The 19,205-nt window shown below is 40.5% G+C and overlaps 2 protein-coding genes across 3 annotated transcripts in view; one reads left to right on the top strand and one right to left on the bottom strand.

Moving 5' to 3' along the window:
- Positions 1 to 12,912, bottom strand: part of ALG14 (ALG14 UDP-N-acetylglucosaminyltransferase subunit) — an 83,182-nt gene extending 70,270 nt beyond the window's left edge. The window contains exons 1-2 of the mRNA XM_058538582.1: positions 12,748 to 12,912; positions 8,086 to 8,237 (exon numbers count right to left, since the gene is read on the bottom strand). Coding sequence (XP_058394565.1) covers positions 8,086 to 8,237; positions 12,748 to 12,883 — 288 coding nt within the window. The 5' untranslated portion in view covers positions 12,884 to 12,912. The remainder of the gene's footprint in view (positions 1 to 8,085; positions 8,238 to 12,747) is intronic.
- Positions 12,913 to 13,081: 169 nt separating this feature from the next.
- The window catches only part of TLCD4 (TLC domain containing 4), a 98,168-nt gene continuing 92,044 nt past the window's right edge, over positions 13,082 to 19,205 (top strand). The window contains exons 1-2 of one of the 2 annotated variants that reach the window (XM_058538583.1): positions 13,082 to 13,214; positions 13,472 to 13,571. The gene's annotated coding sequence lies outside the window, so the exon portion shown is untranslated. Of the gene's footprint in view, positions 13,215 to 13,320; positions 13,572 to 19,205 lie in introns of those variants that run through there. The other variant, XM_058538586.1, reaches the window with a different exon arrangement.

A 19,205-nucleotide genomic window follows, 5' to 3' on the forward strand; every position in this document is an offset into this window, starting at 1 on the left:
AAAATTTAGAGAGAAAAAGAAAGATAACCACTTACAATCCTATGACAGTTAATTCTGGGGCATATTTAATAAAGATTTGCTGAAATATTCACATAAGCATAGTGTCTTGTACAGAATCTACACTCATTTAATTTTTTTTGAATAAATGAACAAACAAATAACCTTTCTTGGTAAAACATTATAAGCTTCATTATAGAGTAGTGAGAAATCTAGTTAAGTGACCCAAAAGTAAAGAAAGTTGGCTCTAATTTTTAACCCTTCAAATCAGTTTTCATCAACTTCTATTCTTGTTTTATATATGAAAAAGGCTTACTCTTTAGTTTTTCTATGTAGTTTTTAAAAAGTTTTAGTCTCTTTTCACTGAGTTTTTTTTGCTAGTGATATGACCTGAAGGTGCCAACTCATACTCTCACAGAAGCTACAAAGAGTAAAGGTTGTCAAGGGAAGGGGTTAACAACAGATCATGCTCAGACTGGGAAGCCAATAAAAGGATGAACCAAAACCCACAGTGCAGCGCCCTGAGCCTATTTCCTTCCATGTCTCACCGGGGTGGGTGTCCCTGACGAAACACAGGCCAACGAGGAGACTACTGCTTTCCACGAAGAAAGCTCTGGTTAGATTTCTCACTTACCTCCATATAATATAGCTCTGGTAATTGGTTCTATTTGAAAAGGTTACTACCCAATTTTTCAGCAAGATATTACTTTAGCTAGTCTTTACTTTAGAACTAATCCCAGTGGAAATTACATTTTCTTTAGAAGGTTTTTCAAGACATTTTTCACGTAAGTAATTTCACAGCTAAACATCTGCTTTTCTGTTTTTGTGCTAAGCTTTCCACTCTCACCTTTCTAATCTCAGTTGCTTTATTCGACTGGGATTGAGATGTTTCTCCCAAGGGAAGCCTGTTTCTCTTAAAAAGCTACTTAAACTACTCAGAGAAACACAGGCTAACAGCAGAGTGAAAAAGTGCACCAAGAATAATTATTTCTCTTCACTCTTGCATAATTATAAATAAGGTGAATTATGTACCTAAAGATTGTAAATACCATTAAAAAATACACTGAATCAAAGGAATTAGGAGAAAATTGAATGGAGTTTCCGCAACAAAAGGAGGTCACCTCTACCACTTAATTAACGAGATTACATTATTAATTTAAAATTTAGCTTAAAAATCTGCTCTATATTTATATCTAGCATAAACAGGTAAATCTGAGCATTTAAATATTTTTTCTACAAACAAGCAAAAACATTTAGAAGTTCACTGAATAATTCCATATCAGAATAAGATAGAAACCAAACAATAAAAAATTCCTATGCTACCTAGATAATTCTAAATGACTAACAGAGGGTAATTTGTATCCTCTGATTTCTGGGAAGGTCGTCTTTATGTTGGGAAGAGCAGGCTTGTGTTGAAAATGTGGGTTTTGGCTTCTCACCAGAACCAAGTGGGAATCAATGCACTTTTATTATGAGTGATATGGATGAGACATCTTGCCCAGGCAGAGAGTGCAATTACTGTTAATGCCTTAAAATGGTACAGATTTTCTGGTTCACTTAAGAAGCATGAAAAAATTAAATTATAAAGAGATAGTCAAGGCCTTTAACCACACGAGTATTATCTATAGCTAGGAAACTGCAGTTGGTACAGGTACATCAGAAAAAAAAAGTGAGGAAAATCGGGTGAGTGGGGGATGCTATTTATACAAATAGTCTGGAATAGGCACCTACACAGAGGATATATTAAAACTCTAATTTTAATTAGAAAATGAATTTGACTTTGGTTCTGGCAAGATGGCAATATAAAACAACCTGAAAACTCTCCTTCTAGAAACAGATTAAAACGCTGTAAGAAATATAACAAAGATCATTTGATCTGAACTGGAAAGAAGGGAAATCCCTACTTGCCAGAAACAAGAATATGAAGAGGGAGCAGACAGCCTGTGACCCCGAGTTTGGGGAGGAAGACGTAATTATGCCAGAAACCTAGGGCTGAGGTTTGATGCCCCTGCAGATTCAAGAGGAGAGGTCTACAAAGGAACAACAAACTGACGCCTGCGAGTTCCACAACAATAACAGCTCCTCTGTCCTGGAAAGTGAGAGCGCCTTGGGCTCAGTTCTTAGTCCCCTTCATCTTCTAACTACACTTAGCCCCTGGTGATCTCACCCAGTTTCCTATTATAAGTACCATCATGTAAACACAGATGACTCCAGAATTCATATTTCAGACCAGACCTCCCTCCTGAACTTCAGACTCATAGATCCATAGGTGCACAGTCCACACCTTTGCTTGAATGTTTACAGACATCCCACACCCAGCCCTCCTGCTCCCTCACGTAATATTCCTCAGGTAAATGAACAGCAACCCCATTTTCCTTGTAGCTCAGGTCAAAAATCTGAATGTCATCCTCCACCCCTCATTTTTTCCCCACACCCTGCATGCTACCTGCCAGCAGATCCTATTAGCTCTACCTTCAAAATATATCCAGAATCTGACTACTTCCTATCATAGCCACTGTTGCCATCATGGGCCAAGTCATACTGGTCTCTCATTTGGATTACTGCAAGAGCCTCCAAACTCCTTTCCTTGCTTCTGCCCTTTTCCCTTTTAGTTTATTTAGGAGCCAAAATGATCCTATTAAAATATAAGTCAGATCACATCACTCCTCTACCTAAAACCTCCCAATGGCTCCCCATGTCACTCACAGGGAAAAAACAATCTAAGACTCAAAATGGACCAGAAGGTCTTAAAAAGTCTGACTCGAACGGCCCCACCTTGACCTCTATGGCCTCAGAACCTACTCGCTCTCCCTTGCTTACTTTGCTTTGGCCACACCGACCTCCTTGCTGTTTCATAAACATGCCAGGCACAGCCCCACCTCAGGGCCTTCTCTGCAGTTTTTGTTTCCTCTCCAGGAATTCTCTTTCCCCAGATGGCTTTATATCTCACCTCCCTCACGTCTTTGTTCAAATGTCACCTTTCCTGGCCACTCTACCTAAAATTGCAACCTCCCTTCAACTGCCACTACCCCCATTCCTTTTACCTGTTCTAGTCCTCTCCTTAGCATTTATCACTAACACATTATACATTTTACTTAATTATCTTGCTTATTATCCCCCCATTGGAATGTAGGCACCATGAGGTCAGAGATTTTTGCATGTTTTATTCACTACTGTGTCACTAGCACTCAGTAGGTATTCAATAAATACTTGTTAAATAAATGAATGAATGCTAAATTCATAGTTATGAAGAAAAAAAAATCAACCTAGAATTCTAAACACAAAATGCAATCAAAAGAAGGGCAAAACCAAAACACATTTTCAGGCAAACAAAAAACACAGAAAGAATAAATCCAGACCTTCCATGAAAGAACTAATAAAAGACAGAGTCCTGAAAGAAAGACATCAGATAAGCATTGGTAAGCAAAGAAAATGCTATATTAATCTAAATAAGCACTGACTGCATAAAATAATGATAGTAATAAACAATTTGGGTGCTATAAAAACAAGGTAGAACCAAAAAACTAAACAATAACATATAAGATGGGGGGAGGTGGTCACAGTTAAAACATGCCAAAAGCCTTGTTTTTCAGGAGGACGACGGAGATATTAAGTTTTTGACTTTAAATTAGGTATCCTTGTTAACAACTTAAGTATAATGTCTAAGAGAGTAGAATAATTTCCATTCTAGGAGAAGGGAAAAAGGGAAGACAAAGAAAGCTAAATTAATCCAAACAGAAGACAGAAAAAGAGGGGAAAAAAGGCTCAAAGCAAAAGAACCAAATAAAATAGCAGAAATAAATCTAATACATTAATAATCACAATAAATGTACATGTACCAAACATGCTAGTTAAAAAGAATGATTCTCGGTTTTGAATTTTAAAAATGGTGCTATATGTCATTCATAAAAGACACACCTAAAACACAATGACACACCAAAAAGTAAAAATAAAGAGCTAGAGAAAGATATACCATGCAAACACTACAGCACAGATTACAAAAATGACAAGAGAATATTACAAAAATATTTAGGCCAATACATTTGCAAACTTACAAAAAATGGACATATTCCTAGAAAAATATTGACTTAAGAAGAAAAAGAAAGCCTGAAGAGTCCTATAACCATAACAGAAAGAACACATCAGGGCCAGGTAGTTTTACAGACAAGTTCTACAAAACTTAAAAATTAATTCCATACTTACACAAATTCCTCCCAAGAACAAAAAGTTGTATACACCCTACTCTTAGTGTAACCTTGATACCCAAACTACAGAACAGCATGAGAAAGGAAAAGTAAAGGGTAATCTCACTCATGAACATAAATGAAAAAATCCTAAACGATATGTCTGCAAACAAAATCCAGCAATGTATTAAAATATAACACACTATGAACAAGTTGGGTTTATTCCAGGAATTCAAGAATAGTTCATGACATGTAATTGCCCATGTAAACAGACAAAATTAGAAAAACTATATGATCATCTAGGCTGCAGAAAAGACATTTGATAAAAATCAAGAAGCAAATATGATTTAAAATAAAACTCCTGGCAATTTTTAAAATCAGAAATAATGCAAGGATGACCACTACACTGCTTCTATTCATCACTGTTCTGAAAGCTCTAACAACAAAATGAGAAAAAGAATAAAAGGTGTAAGGATTAGAAAGAAAGAATCATAATTGTTACTATTTGCAGATGATGAGATTCTCTTCATAGATAACAAAAAGTGTACAAATTATTACGATTAATTAGAGTGTAGCAAGGTGGTTCTTATAAAAGATACATCACTTACAACGATAATAAAACAACACAAGGTACCTAGAAATAAAAACAACAAAAGATAGGCAAGACTCTTATAAAGAAAATTAGAAATGGTACTGAAAAGTATTAAAGGAGATCTAAATAATGGAGAGATAGATGATATTCCTGGATAGGAAGATATCATTACACAGATGTAAATTCTCCTAAAACTGATGTATTGATTCAATTCAATTCAAATAAAAATTCCAACAGGGTTCTTTGTGAACTTGTCAAAGCTAATTCAAAAACCTCTGTGAAAAAAAAAAGAACAATTAAGACGGTTCTGAAGAGTAAGACAAAGGGAGCTCGATATTAGCCCAAGGACAAACGAACCAGTTCACAAAGAAGAAAGCTCAGATACAGAGCTACACATACATAGAAACTTGATATAACAGTGGCAGCACTGCAGATCAGTAGGAGAAGGACTATTCAGTAAGCGGTGCTGGGCCAGTACTGGTGGCTACTGTACTAGAAAGCGCAGACCTAGATCGTTCAGTATTCTTGGCTGATGAGGCTCTGCCAGCAAATGTATTGATGACTATTGATTTCTTCACTAAGATCTCTCCTTTCCCCAGTCTTGTGAGTTCCATGGAAGGTACAATGGTAGCTTCCAGGGGGGCTGCAGGTAGAACTCCCCTAAGCTAAGTAGTGTAGAAAGAGAGGAGTAAGCGGATTCTTCCCTTTTAACAAAGCTTGGTGGGAAGGTGTCTCTCCACCCTGCCTCCTCTCCCTCAAGTGTGGCACAAAGGCGTAGCCAGCAGAAAGGACAACAGGCATGTTAACGCTACCGCCCTCAACGGTTCTCCTCTGCATCTCTGCAGAAACTCTTCCCAGCTTCAGATTTACGAGTTGAAACCCTTTCAGGAATGGGATAGTGTTTTTTCTCCAGCGGGGACTGCGTTGCCCTAGCAGTAAATTAACTGATGGAAGAAGGAAGTCAGACAGAAACGCTTAGTCCTACACGGTGGTGCTACTTTGATAACAGGAAAAATTAATAGCACTAAAAAAATCCAAAATCTTTGGCTTTCTTATTAAAGTGAATCAAACCTAACTTACTGGGTTGTAAAGTGTCATCATTGATTCACAATATATAACAATCTTCCAAATGTTTCACTAAACCACGAAATAATTCAGCAAATAAACAATACATATGGTGATAGACCTGGAGGGAAATATACAATATGTATGCTAAATTAAAACTGGAGCTTCCAAATTGGATGCAACTTCAGAAAGAAGAAAAGAATATGCACACTAATAATTGGGTAAAAACAAAGATGCCTATTCCTTATGCTGAAAACAATAAGAATTTTGTACTTATTTAACCTTTATATTTTTTAAGTAGTCTGCTAAATTACAGTACTATTTATAAGAGATTAAATAACATTTTTAGTCTCTGATGCCTTAGATAAGAACTCCTAAGGCATTCTTTTCTCACTTAGTATTTTGAGTTGGAAAAGAATGTACAAAACAGGCAGAGTGGCATGTGCGCAAAAAGCACAGGCTTTGGAGAAGACACGTTTAGGTAAGCGCCGCATATTTGGCAGGACCCTGGCCAAGTTATTTACATCTCTGAGCCTCAATTCTTTCATTTGTAAAATAAGGGATACTATTATCTGTCTCACACATTATTTAAAAAATCAACTACTGGCTCACAGGGACGAAAAGTATCCTCCCAAAATTCTGGAATCCGTGAATGTGACCTTATTTGGAAACAGGGTCTTGTAGATGTAATCAAGCTAAGATAAGGTCACACTGGACTAGCGTCGGCCCTAAATCCAATGACTGGTGTCCTTATAAGAAGGGCATGTAAAGACAGAGACACAGGAGTGGCCCTGTGACAATGGAGGCAGAGACCAGAATGATGCTGCTACAAGACAAGGAATGCCAAGGACTGGCGGCAACCATCAGAAGCTAGGAAGAGGCAAAGAAGAATTCTCACCTAAGCCTTCAGAAGGAGCATGGCCCTGATGACACCTTAATTTTGGACTTCTAGCCTCTGGAACTGAGAGAGAATAAATTTCTGTTGTTTTAAGTATCCAATTTGTGGTACTTTGTTACAGCAGCCCTAGGAAACTAACACAGTATTGACTCCTAAAACAGAAATGAAGCATTTTGGCTCATTTCCCACATAGAAAAAACATACCATACACTTTGCCATGGCTGAATAACAGCAGGCAGATTCTCATCTTGTCTGACCTGGATTCTCCAAGAATACATTTTAATAGTATTTTAGTTAGGGACCATGTTTACAAGTGACCAAAACTCAACTAAAACAAGCTGAAAAAAGGCCAGGGGGTGGGGAGCAGGAGGGGGAAGGGGGGTGAAGTGAGAGAGGAGTTAGCTTAGTGGATCTTGATTTCCGAGAAAGATAAGAACCACCAAGCCAGGACCCACAGATGCAGCTGGGCCTCTGGACTCACTGAAGGCAGGACTCACTACCTGTTTTCTCTTTTTATTCTTCCTGTATATTAACTGCATTCTTTTCTCTATCTGTAGTCTGTCTTTATCCGCCAGGTGAAAACATGACTGCCAGCAGCTCCCAAGTTCTATCTTTTAGAGAGTTTGCCCCTGAAGAAAGACTGCCTCCATTCTCTGGGTCCCCAACTCCAAAAAGCCCAGAGAAGCACTCTGAGTGGCCTGAGCTGGGTCAGCTGTCCACTCCTGAATTATCTGTTGCAGCCCCATGGCTGGGCAGGTACCAGAGAAAGAGATGGATGGAGACGATCTACACAAGGAATAGCTCTTCGTCAAGGAATTCCTCAAGGAATAGTTTTCTTCCTTCATAAAGAAGTAGCTTCACTTTTTTTCTTTTACCCCAAATTCTGACTAAAATTTTAAAATGAAGTGAGCAACCTGGGGTGGAGAAGTAATTTTAAAGGCAGATACAAGTACAATTTGAAGAATAAGTAGTCATAGACAAATCAAATTATATAAATGCAATACATTGACAAAGACCTTTAATGAAGAGCCAGTAAGTACATGAACTGGATGCTTTATGGATGTAAGTATAAATAAAACAATTTTCACAGTTGGAATTAACTGGAAAACAACTTCCTCTATTTCTGGAGAATAAAAGAGAATATAAGAAATTTAAGCAACCATTTTATTTGAAGATTTATTTTAAAGAAATTCTAATCTTCTGGTAGTAAAGTAAATATATTTCATTAGCCACAAACAGTTGACTACCTTGAGTGGGCAGGGTACTAAAGTGCCATGATACTGTTTCCAGAGATAATTAAACTCAATATACAACTTGTAACTCTCTTAGAAATAGAAATTATCACTTACCTTGGTATTGGGGTCTCTATCAGCTCGATTTAGTTCAAAAGAATTTATTTTATGGGCACTCATTTCATCAGTGTCAGCAATGACATAATGTCTAGGGGAGTAGGCATTAGACAAGCTCTCCAGCAGCCTCAGGATCTCGGCAGTGTGCCCGCCTGGAAAAAATATCGGAAGGCCAAAGGTTAAGCAACTCCCAGTGGACATATCCATTTGACTATGTTATACTAATGTTATGTTCTGTGTATTTCTTAAAAGACAGAAGGAACATTTGGAAACAATAATCTGTGCCCTTGTATAAATACTACTTTCATCTGAGTGAAGAGGCTAATAAACGTATAAAAATACAAGCAGTATTATACCACCAGCAGTAGGTGCTGAGGAAGGTACACAGAAGTATAAGACACAGCTCCTGTTACAGAGAAGCCTGGTGGGAGAGGGGCAGGACACACACACACATACAAAGAACGATGCAAGACAGTAAGAAAAATTTAAATGGTTTAAATGGTTTAAAAATTTAAATTTAAATTTAAATGGGGAAGTAAGCAAATGGTTATGAAAAATCAATGCCATAAGAGTAGGGAAGATCCATGGTAAAGGCTGAGATGATTTGAAAGGTGAGGCTAATGGACAGATAGGCGTAGGGAGGCCATCGGGCAGGGGCAGGATTATTAGGACATGAGATGGCAAGATCTGAGATGTATGTACAAGGGAAGGGGAGAATACTGGGAGGAAGGATGAGGGTGAAGTAAGGTCAGGAAAGTAGGTGGAAAAATGGGAAGACAGTCACTGAACGCTTCTGTGTTGAGAAGTAACGTCAGGGAGGCATGAGCACTGACCGCAGGATTCAGGACTTCCTAAGGAAGACTTTTGTTCACCACCGTAACCTCAGCTTCTAACAGAGGTCTCAGCACACCACCGGCCCTCAAATACATATTTACCAGCTTCACCAAACAACTGTATGTTCAATTTTTGAAATTGTACAATCTCCAAAATTTTATTACTTTAATTTCAAAACCATGAATTTAAAAATCATCTGTGTTCACTGAGGTTTCCTTCATGGAAAAAAACCCCAAAGAACATTTCCCTATCACATTAACTATATATTATTTCAGCAAAGCAATCAAACTTCTTATCAAGGAGCCCTATCATACCTATTCAGTTTCATTTCTCAGTCTCCCAGCCTCAGCCAGATTGATGTCCTTAGCAGTCTCTGTTTCCATCTTATTTGGTACCTCCTCCTCGCCTCTGGTCACATTTTGCCCCATCTACAAAGCTCCCCCCTCCTTATTGTTGTAAGAATGCGCTCTCAATAGTGATAAAGCGAACATAGACAAGGATAACCAAACAAATTAAGCATGTGTTTTCTCCCAACGCATATACTTTCTTACAGTGAAAAGGGAAGGATTACTCACTGGATTCCAGAAGGAATTAGATATAGAAATGAAATCGGCATAGGCTAAGTGCAAGTTTCAAGAATTAGAATCATACTTTAACTTTATAACTTGCCACCCATGTCTTGTCTGGGGCAAGTAATTTACACATCTGATTTATACTCATTTTAGTATTTTCATTTTTAGCCTTGAAAAACTGGGGTGGTTTGCAAAGCAGGTACTTGTTTTTCACAGCTGGAACAATTAAGGATAAAAACCTAATATCCACATCTTCCACTGCAATTAAAACTTCATAACCCCTGCTCTGTCTCTTTTTTTTTTTTAAGGAAATCCTCACTGAATACATTCTTTGAAAATTTAACCTTGCCACTGAATAAAGGCAATTAAAATGATGGGCTTTGTCTTCCATTTTACTCTTTATTAAGATAAATTCTTTGGGAACTAAATCTTCTCAGTTCTACCTTAAAATATATCCGGAATGTAATCACTTCTCACCACCTCCTTTGCTACCACCCTGCGTCAAGCCACATCACTCGCACAAGGACTATGACCATAGCTTCTCTGTCTGTCCTCCCAGCTCCACTTGTCTAGTCAAGGGTCCACTTCAGTCTATTCCCAGCACAGCATCCAGTAGGATGCTATTAAAAAAGTTGATCAAATTATTTACCTCTGCTCAAAACCCTCCAATGGCTTCCCTTCTCACACGGAATAAAAAGCTGCTTGTAATCTGACCCCTTACTCTGTTCCCTCTTGGACCTCATCCGCTTCTTCCCCCCTTACTCAGTCTACTCCAGCCATTCTCGCCTTCTTGCTGTTGGATATCTGTCATCTTCCCAGTTAGGCTTCTCCTGACAATTCTGTCTAAAGAGCAACTCCCTCTCCCTACTTTACAGTATTTATCACTGTATAATTTACTATGCAGTCTACTTATTCTTTTGTTTTTGTCTCCCTCCACCCTTGCTCAATTAGAGGTTAAGCACCACGATGGCAGGGATTTTTGTTCATTTTGTTAGTGCTGTATCCCCAGGGCCTAGAAAATAGTAGGCACTCCTATTATTGAATGGATGGATGGATGAGTGTTTGATATTAAATCTAAAATTTGCCTAAGGAGATCACATGGTGCTTCAAAGAAAAGTAGTAATTTTGATTGATATTCTTTGAATATAAGTGGTCAACTAATAATATTTAACGGTATCTAAGGATTAAATGTTTTTTGGTATTCACAGTAAACAGTGAAAATGCCTTCCCCCTCCTCCAAAATTTTGGGCATAAACTACTAGACAGTTTATATGACTACAAGTCTTTCTTTGACTTGGATGATTCTTTGAGGTCTTCAATCTCTCCCTACCCTGAATGACAGAGGGCACCACCTGCCAGGTGAATTCTCAATCTTAATTTTGGTTCCCAGTCCATCAAATTTAATTGTTAAGTGAATGGCTCTAACATCCATTTGTTCAAGACAGAAACCTGGACATCATTCTTGGGTCCCTCCTTCCCTCAGCCCTCACAAGCCCTGTGATTTTTTTCATCTCCTAAATCTCATTTAAATGCATACACTTCTCTCCATCCCCACACCCATCACCCTAGTCAGGCTGTCATCATCTGTCATCAGAATTATTCAAAAGGCTCCTACTTGTCTCCCTACCTCAGTCTTTGTCAAAACATTCTCTTGACAACGCAGGCTGAATGATCTTTGGGAAAGCTTTGATTTAAGTGGTTCACTCTCCATTCAAAAGTACTTTAAAAGATCTCTTTGCTACCAGGACTAACAATAGCCACCATTTATTAACTGTCCACTTAATTAAATGCTTACTATATGCCAAGTACTTTGCTAAACACTTTAAATCCTACTACATTTAATCTCTCCTTTTCCTCTTCTCATTCGACATGTTTCAAGGTGGAAACAGAAGGCTCACTGAGGTTAACTAATATGCCCAAGATCACCAAGATACTAAGTGGCAGAGATGTGATCCAACTCCAGCGTTACATCAATCCAGAGGCCTGTGGTCCTAATCCCTACATGGTATGAAGGAGTGGAGTGTCAACAGCTCCACAGAGCAGGGTTTAAAACGCCCTTTAGGATCTGGATTGGCTTTACCTCCCCACACTGAACTCAACGCAATAGTGCTCTCTCACCTCTGGCCATTCCAAGTGCTACTGACTTCTTTTCACATCCTCTCAGCCCTCAAAGCCCCAGATCCCCTTTGTCTTGGTCATCTTTCAAGTCTCAGTCTAGACATCACTTCTTCCAGGAAGCTTCTTGTCTCAAGTTCAGATCAATTGGCACCCTTCCTGAAGACTTCCACGGCAGTTTGTGCCTCCCTGATTACAGCGCTTAGCTCATTGTGGCGAGCACCCATTTTGTTTTTTGTTTTCTGTTAATTTTTCTATATTCTCCATTTCATTCACTACTGTATCCTTGTACCTTTCACACTGCTTGGGACACAGTGAGCACTCCACTGGTAAATTGTACTAGTCAGTTTTGTTATTTTCAGAGTTTGGCATAGTGCCTGGCCTCTTGTATGGCTCAAAATACGTTAAGTGAATAAAGTAATGACTTATACTTGAACATTAAGTTTAGAATGTTTGCTCATACTATAAATATTGTTCTATCTGGATGCAATTTCCTGGCATTTCTAAATGTACACAGCATGATTTGTATATCTCTGTCAGAAATGTCCATTTAAATTGCAAGTGCCTACAGGGCTGGTGGGCTGTGTCTGTTCAGGCTGTGTCTGTTCAGACTGTATTACCTGACAGGCCAGCTTGTTGTTCATACTCGGACATAATATCCTTAAGTATTGTTTCACCTCAGTAGATAACTGTTTTTATCCTCGTGGATTTTGTATATTTATAAACGTGACAATTCACTTTGCCACATTCATCATGTAGTATTCGTGATTCCTAAACTACATACAAAACGCCCAGATTAATAATACAACAGAGCAATTTTTATTCAGAGAAATTGCACGTTAGCATCAAAAGGCTTCTGCGTCCTCTCGGTTCGCTAATAATTTGTTAGGAAAATATGCGCTACAGAGAAGCCTAATTACAGACAAGTGTTGCTCATTTGTCATCAACGACGCCTGGGCCGCGACTGCCGACCAGCATTTTGCCCCGGCTGGGCCGCCCGGTTCCGGCAACGCAGGGAAACTACAAATCTCAGGATGCAACGCTCCAAAAACTGCTAAGGAGACCAGCGAAGAGCGCCGCGGTGTACTCTGGGGTTTGTAGTCACCGACCCAAGCCCGAGACTCACCGCCCCGATACTCACCGGATCCAGCCACCACTAGGAGACTGAGAGACTCCCGCGGCACGGCGACCCGAGAATGAAGCACCACCCACAGCCGCAGGGCCAGGAACGCGGCCCCCGCGGCCCCCGCCGCCGCTAGGATAAGGGCGCCAGCCATTCAAAGGAACGACGCATGCGTGCCATCCGCGGCGCCGGCGCTGAGGGGCGGTGAAAGTTCAAGAACTACGGGCGCTGAGGAGACTCAAACTCGGCGTGTGGAGCCACTGGCTGGGCTGGGCTGGGCTGGGCTGGGCTGGGCTGGGCTGGGCTTGCCTGCGCTGGCAAGAGCTCAGGGCCAGAGGCGGAAGTCCGGGCTTTAGGGCTTTGGTGGCGGCTTCACGCGGCTGTGGTTCAAGCGTAAACTGAAATTGGGCATGTTAAGCGCTGGACAAGTTTGGTTTGGTCCTCTGACGACGTCAGATCATCTATGCGCTGAGATCAGGCCACCTGTGAGTCCTACAGGCCCCGGAGCTCCCAAGTTAGGAGGTGTCCTGCGCTACCAACTTTGTGAAGTCCCCCTGAGACCAATGGCATAGTCGCCTTTTGTTTCTTTTGTTTTTTAAGTGCCAAGGGAAATGTTTCTGTTGCACTTGTAGACGTTACTGAAAGTGTTTGCCGGTGAAAGTTACCTTGGTACAAAAAATAGAATTTAGGGCCCTCATCCAAATCTCCTCTTGCCCGACACTCTTGTTTGTAACTTTTCTAGGCGTATTCACGGATCTCAAACAGTGTGACCAGAGTAGCTGAGGGTCATCACCTCAAGTTATGCCATGATCCTGAGAGCAGTGGAAGCTCAGTGGCTCAAGGTAGAGAAGGCATCGTCCTACAATTAATAATTTCAGTTAATTTTACCACAAAGCCAATGCCTCCGCCAATCCTAGTTTTGCTTGTTTTTATGTCTACTTAATCCACATTGCAGCAGTGTAAAAATACTGAGATTAGAGAAGCCCTTTCACCCCAAATGTGATTTGCCTTCAGTCCCCTATAGACCTGTAGGTTAGATAGGACAAGTATACTGATGACTAAACAGGTCCAGAAAGGTGAAACAGCTTGCCCGAGTGAAGTAATGGCAGACCTAGATTTAGAAACCAGAAGTCCTAACTCCTGCTGCATAGGAGTATTACATCATGTATTCTTTTGCTAAGTTCAGACTTGCTTGCTTTTGACGCTTGCCTAGAGCCTAGAAAGTTTTTTTAAAAATACAGTCTCTTAGAGTCCAGTAGGGAGCTACTGAATCAGAATCTCCAGAGGAGAGTCCTGACATCAGCTTATCTAACCAGTGTGTCAATTTATATCAGCAGGCAGGTTTGGGAAATACTTAGGGACTTTGTTGGTATCATTTTCTGGCTGATGGACCTCACAGTACTTCCCATATTCAGTCTGCCGTCAAATCCTCGTAACCCTATTTCCTTACAATAAGGCTATGAGATGAATGTTATTCCCCTCCTTACAAATAAAGAAATGGATTCTGTAAAAGTTAAATAATTTGCCTAAGATTACTTAGCTAGTAAGTGGTGGTGAAAGTTTATAGCTGTGGGCTTAAAAGTCAGGGCCTCTCAAATTTTGTTGGAATTAGAATCCCCTGGGTTTACAAATACGTAGTTGGAAGTCCAGAGGTAGGGCAGTATGAAAAACAGCTTAGGAATATTACAAAGGATGTAGTTTTCTTTCGTCTTCTCACTCTGCTGTTCTCAGCAATGGCTTCAACCTAAGACTCTCTCTCCTCATTTAATAGAAGATGTTAGTGGTCTCACAAATTACATCCAGACAGGGCAATCTCCAGAGCCAAAAAAGAGGTGATCTTGTCACTGAGGATCTTTTTTTAAGGGTGAGGAAACCTTTTCTAGAACTCCTCACAGCACACTTTCTTTCACTCTTACTGGCCATGTTTGTATCACTTGCCCATTCGTAAAAGGAATGAGACCTCAAAGCTGGCTGGGGTCGGGTGGAGGATGAAATACAACTCACATGCTGTATCTGCTCTTTGATGGAGGGTGGATACCGAGCAAAATGGATGTTCTCTTGGAGAGAAGGAAGTTGGAGGCGGGTGGAGGAGAGGTGATTGTTGGGTAGGCAAATAATAGCATTTGGATTGCTGTGATGATGATGTGTCTGAGATGGCTTTGTAAACTGACACAGGCAATGCAGATGCCGGGCATATTAATAATTACTAGGCTCCAGGCCCCAGAAGACACCTTTGCATTCCCTATTACTCCATCCCCTCACTACTGTAATTACCTCTATCTGTAGGAACAATCAGTCTGACCATACCTGCCATGCAGCTGAAACGAATGGGGGCTATCAAGCATTTAGGGGCTGCCAGTAAATGCAGAGAGTCCAAGAGGGTGGAGTAGGAGACATTGTTTGGAATTATTGGTTGAGTTATTTTGAGTTAAGGGTGGGTCAAAGTTTAGTGTTCTTGACAAGGAAGTTGAGGACTGCAGGGAGGAGCTAGGTGGCAGGCAGGGACAGCAACAAAGTTGGGAACTTCTGAACAAAATAAATGGCTGCTGGGTGAGCTGAGTCCTGGGCTGTGACAGGCACAGAATTTATAGATAATCAAGAGGTCAAGAAGCTACTGGATTAATCAGGAAAGCCAAGGCTAAGTAGGAAGGAGCGACAACTAAAATTTCTCTTGGGGAGGTGAGTTGCACTGACAATGCAAATAACAGATGCATGGGGGTACATTATAGTGCTGTGAAAAGCGTGAAAAATGTATTCATAATTGACAAAATGAATAATGATACTGAGCCATAACCAAGCATAAGTAAAGTCTGGGAAGTGGTTTTTATTATCTTCAAAAATCTATTTCCTAAAGTTTCTGTGGCAAATATCTATTATTCCCGAATATTTTAAAAGTTTAGATTATTTTGCACTATCTAGTAGGATTGTACTTGTTAATTTATTCAACATATTTAATGAGCACCTGCTATATGCTAGATTAGGTGCAGAGGATCACCTATGAGTAGGATAGTAGCTCAGACAAGAACCTTAGACTAGGAAGATGATGGTGGAGGTAGAAGTGGGTAGATTTGAGATATATTTTATGGATAGAGTCAATAAGACTCATTGATGGTAGATATTGGGAATCAAGATGGCTCCTAGATTTTTGGCTTCAAAACTGGTTGGTTGATTTCATTTGCTAAGAATAGACATACAGGAAGAGAAAAAAGCTTTCATGGGTAGAGTAAGAGGAGGAGAGGATGAAAATGAAATGTTCTGTTTTGGATGTTAGTTTGAATAGCCTGATTACGTCAAATAGGCAGTTTCATGTACAAATCTGAAGCTTGGGTCAGAGCTAGAGGTATAAATTTAGAACTCAGCATATAGATGGTATTTAAAGCCATGGGACTGGGTGAGATCGCCTAGGGAGAGAGTTTAGTTCAGTCCTATCCAATAGAACTTTCTGCAATGATGGGAATGTCTTATGTCCATGTTGTCCACTATCCACATGTGCCTGTTGAGCACTTGAAATGTGGCTAGTGTGATTGAGAGACTGAATTTTAATTTTATTTAATTTAAATTATTTTAAATTTAAATAGACACATGTGGGTAGTGCCTACTGTTGCGGACAGCTCAGGAGAGAGAAGACCCTAGGGTCATTAACATTTAGAGGTCTAGGAAAGGAGATTGAGCCAGCAAAGAAGATGGAGCAGGAAAGCCAGGGAGAGAGCAGGAAAATCGGGAAAGAATGTTGTTCACAAAAACCAAGAAAGGAAAATGATTTAAGATTGGGAGTGCAGTCAGCTATGTCACATGCTACTGATAGGTGGTATCAGGTGACTTAGGAACAAATTAGTCACTGGAGATCTAAACAAGAGCAACGTTTCCATGCAATGCTGGTTATAGAAGGCAGATGGAAATAATGGGAGATGAAGAAAAGCAGTCTCTGTAGACAATCAAGTTTTTCTTTGAAGGGGAATGGATAAATTGGATGGGAAATGGAGGAGAATTTGGAATGGAGGAGACATTTTTTAAGATGGGAATTACTTGACATATTCATTTGAAGTTAAAAATGATCCAATAGAGAAAAATTGATGCAGGAGAGAAAGAGAACGAGAACAGGAACAAATTTCTTCAAAAAATGGAAAAGGTTGGAATTTAGAACACAAGTAGAGGGGTGGGAGGAGGGACCCTTATTCCATGGTAACAGGAGGGAGGGCAGGGATATGCATGCAGGTACTGGGAGGTTTGTAGAATTGGTGGTGAACAGATGAGAGGCTGAGGAGACTGAGATTACAGAGTATGAGAGGCTCAAGGAGAAAGAAGGTATGAAATAATATTCTTGAAGAGTTATTGGCATACTTACCAGAATCAGTGTAGGAATTCTGGGCAGATTGGAATGCCCATTGGAAGCTTGTGATAGAACATATAGAGAGAAACCAGTCAACATAATTATGTGTTTTTTCCCCGCTGGAAAAGGCAGATAGTTGGCTTTAACCAGACTTAGATTTTTGACAGGTTCCTTTCAAGGGAGTGGGGTCTGTGGAATTTCCTCTGGACGTAGTGGAAAGTGAAGACAGGAGAGTGGAGGTGCGAGAGTGGATGAATAGTGGAAAAGTGTGAGGCCAGTGGATTGGAGGCCTAAAGAAAGTTGGAAAATTGCAATTAAATAATTAGAGTTAGTGAACTATAGAGATAAGAGGTGGTGGTCAGAGAGTGGGATGCTTTAAGTCAATATTTTGTTATTACTGTTAGTAGTATTTAGAGTGTGACTATAGGAATGGATGAAAAAGATTACTGGGGGCCACACATATGGGTGCTGAAGTCACTAAGGTGTAGGGAGGAAGATAATGAGCTAGGAGCTGAAGTCTTCAAAGAGTAAGAGGTCAGAAGATGATAGCAATCAAAAAAGAGCATTGGGTATAAGCTGGATATCTTCCATTTGTCCCTCAAGAGCTACACTTCTCCGTTCCACTCAGTGCCATGGGAGCTGAAACCTGTGGATTAAACCAACAGGTTTCCTTGCTCTCTGGTTCTAGTTGGATTTGGCCAATTGGGATCCTCAGCAGATCTGATGGAGGGAGGCTGGGTCCCTAACCTGAATGTCTCTGCTCTTCAACATGGCCTTCTCTACACATGTCTCTTCTTCTGGGTCCCACAGCTCCCTTTCTTGTTCCTTCAGGTCTAGGGGTGGGACACTGATGTAGGATGGTACAACTGCGTGACAAGAATTTCAAAAGAGCTGGCGTTTTTGAAAGAAGAAGGAGAAGTGGTTTGGAAGTAGTGATAGGGATCAAGAGGGATGCCTTCCAGACCTCATGTGGAGGTGTGAGAAACAAATGGCCTGTATTTGAGAGACATATTGAGGAAGTGTGGGAGAGCAAGGCTGCAGCTTACGTGGGGAAGTAGAGAAGACATTGAAAGTGAAGTTGAAGATATAGGGGATCAGGAGGTCCAAAGGGTGCTGTGAAAGGATTTGAAGGGTGGTGAGGAATGGGAGTTGGGTCAGATTGGAGGATTTACAAGTAACTGTGAAGACAAGACTCAGGATGATAATGGCTGACCTGAGAGGCTTCTGGGGATTGAAGTAAATAGGGATGACATCAGGCTCTCAGTTCATTTCACTTCAGTTCTACTAGTACCTATTATGTGGTGCACACTGGGCTAGGCACTGGGGGTTCGGTGCTAAGGCAGAAACAGTTCACACCCAAGCAGTGACTTAACAATGAGCCTGACTGTGTTTACCTCTTAACAGGGCCTTGTAGAGAAAAGCCACCCAACCCACGCTTTCATGGGCTGCTTTGGAATGTGGGCTGCTAGGGAACCTGGCAGCTAGGCCCCTTCCCACTGGAGTTCAACAATCTTCAGTCCTAATGAGGGTAGTAAAGTATGGGTAAAGAAGACTGAAGCTTTTCTGCAAGAGCCAGGGAGACCAGTCAGCGTTATGTTTGCCCATGGCAAGGTAGGATGAAGCTGGGAGGGAGTTCTTAGACTGGGCCAGAAACAGAACTGTGGCCACCATCAAAGATGGTGGTTGTGTGCCTTACCATCAAAGATCTTCTGGAAGATTGGGTAGGATGGGTGACAGAAATTGTCCCAGTACTACCCAAACAATCTTACTTATAGCCAAAACTTTTTTTCCTTGTCAAATATACTAATATATGTTTTAAGTCGCAACCTTTTCCTAGATGAAGCCACTTCCTAGGACTCCTTGAAGGCTAACCGTCGAAGGCTAAGGCAATTGTTTAATACTTAATTGGCATTTACTGTGTGCTTACTATATGCCAGGCACTCGGAACATGAATTAACGAACTCTCACAACAACCCTACGAGGTAGGCATTATAATGATCCCCATTTTACAAATGATGACATTAACGTACAGAAAGCTCGCATCATTTGCTCTGGGTCACAAAGCCAGGAGTTGGTAGTCAGGATTCAAAAAAAGTTCTCACTCTTATCTTCTACAGTATCATTAAAAGTATTCATTATATATTTA

The sequence above is a fragment of the Diceros bicornis genome, chromosome 4, assembly GCF_020826845.1.
Source record: "Diceros bicornis minor isolate mBicDic1 chromosome 4, mDicBic1.mat.cur, whole genome shotgun sequence".
NCBI classification, from domain to species: Eukaryota; Metazoa; Chordata; class Mammalia; order Perissodactyla; family Rhinocerotidae; genus Diceros; species Diceros bicornis.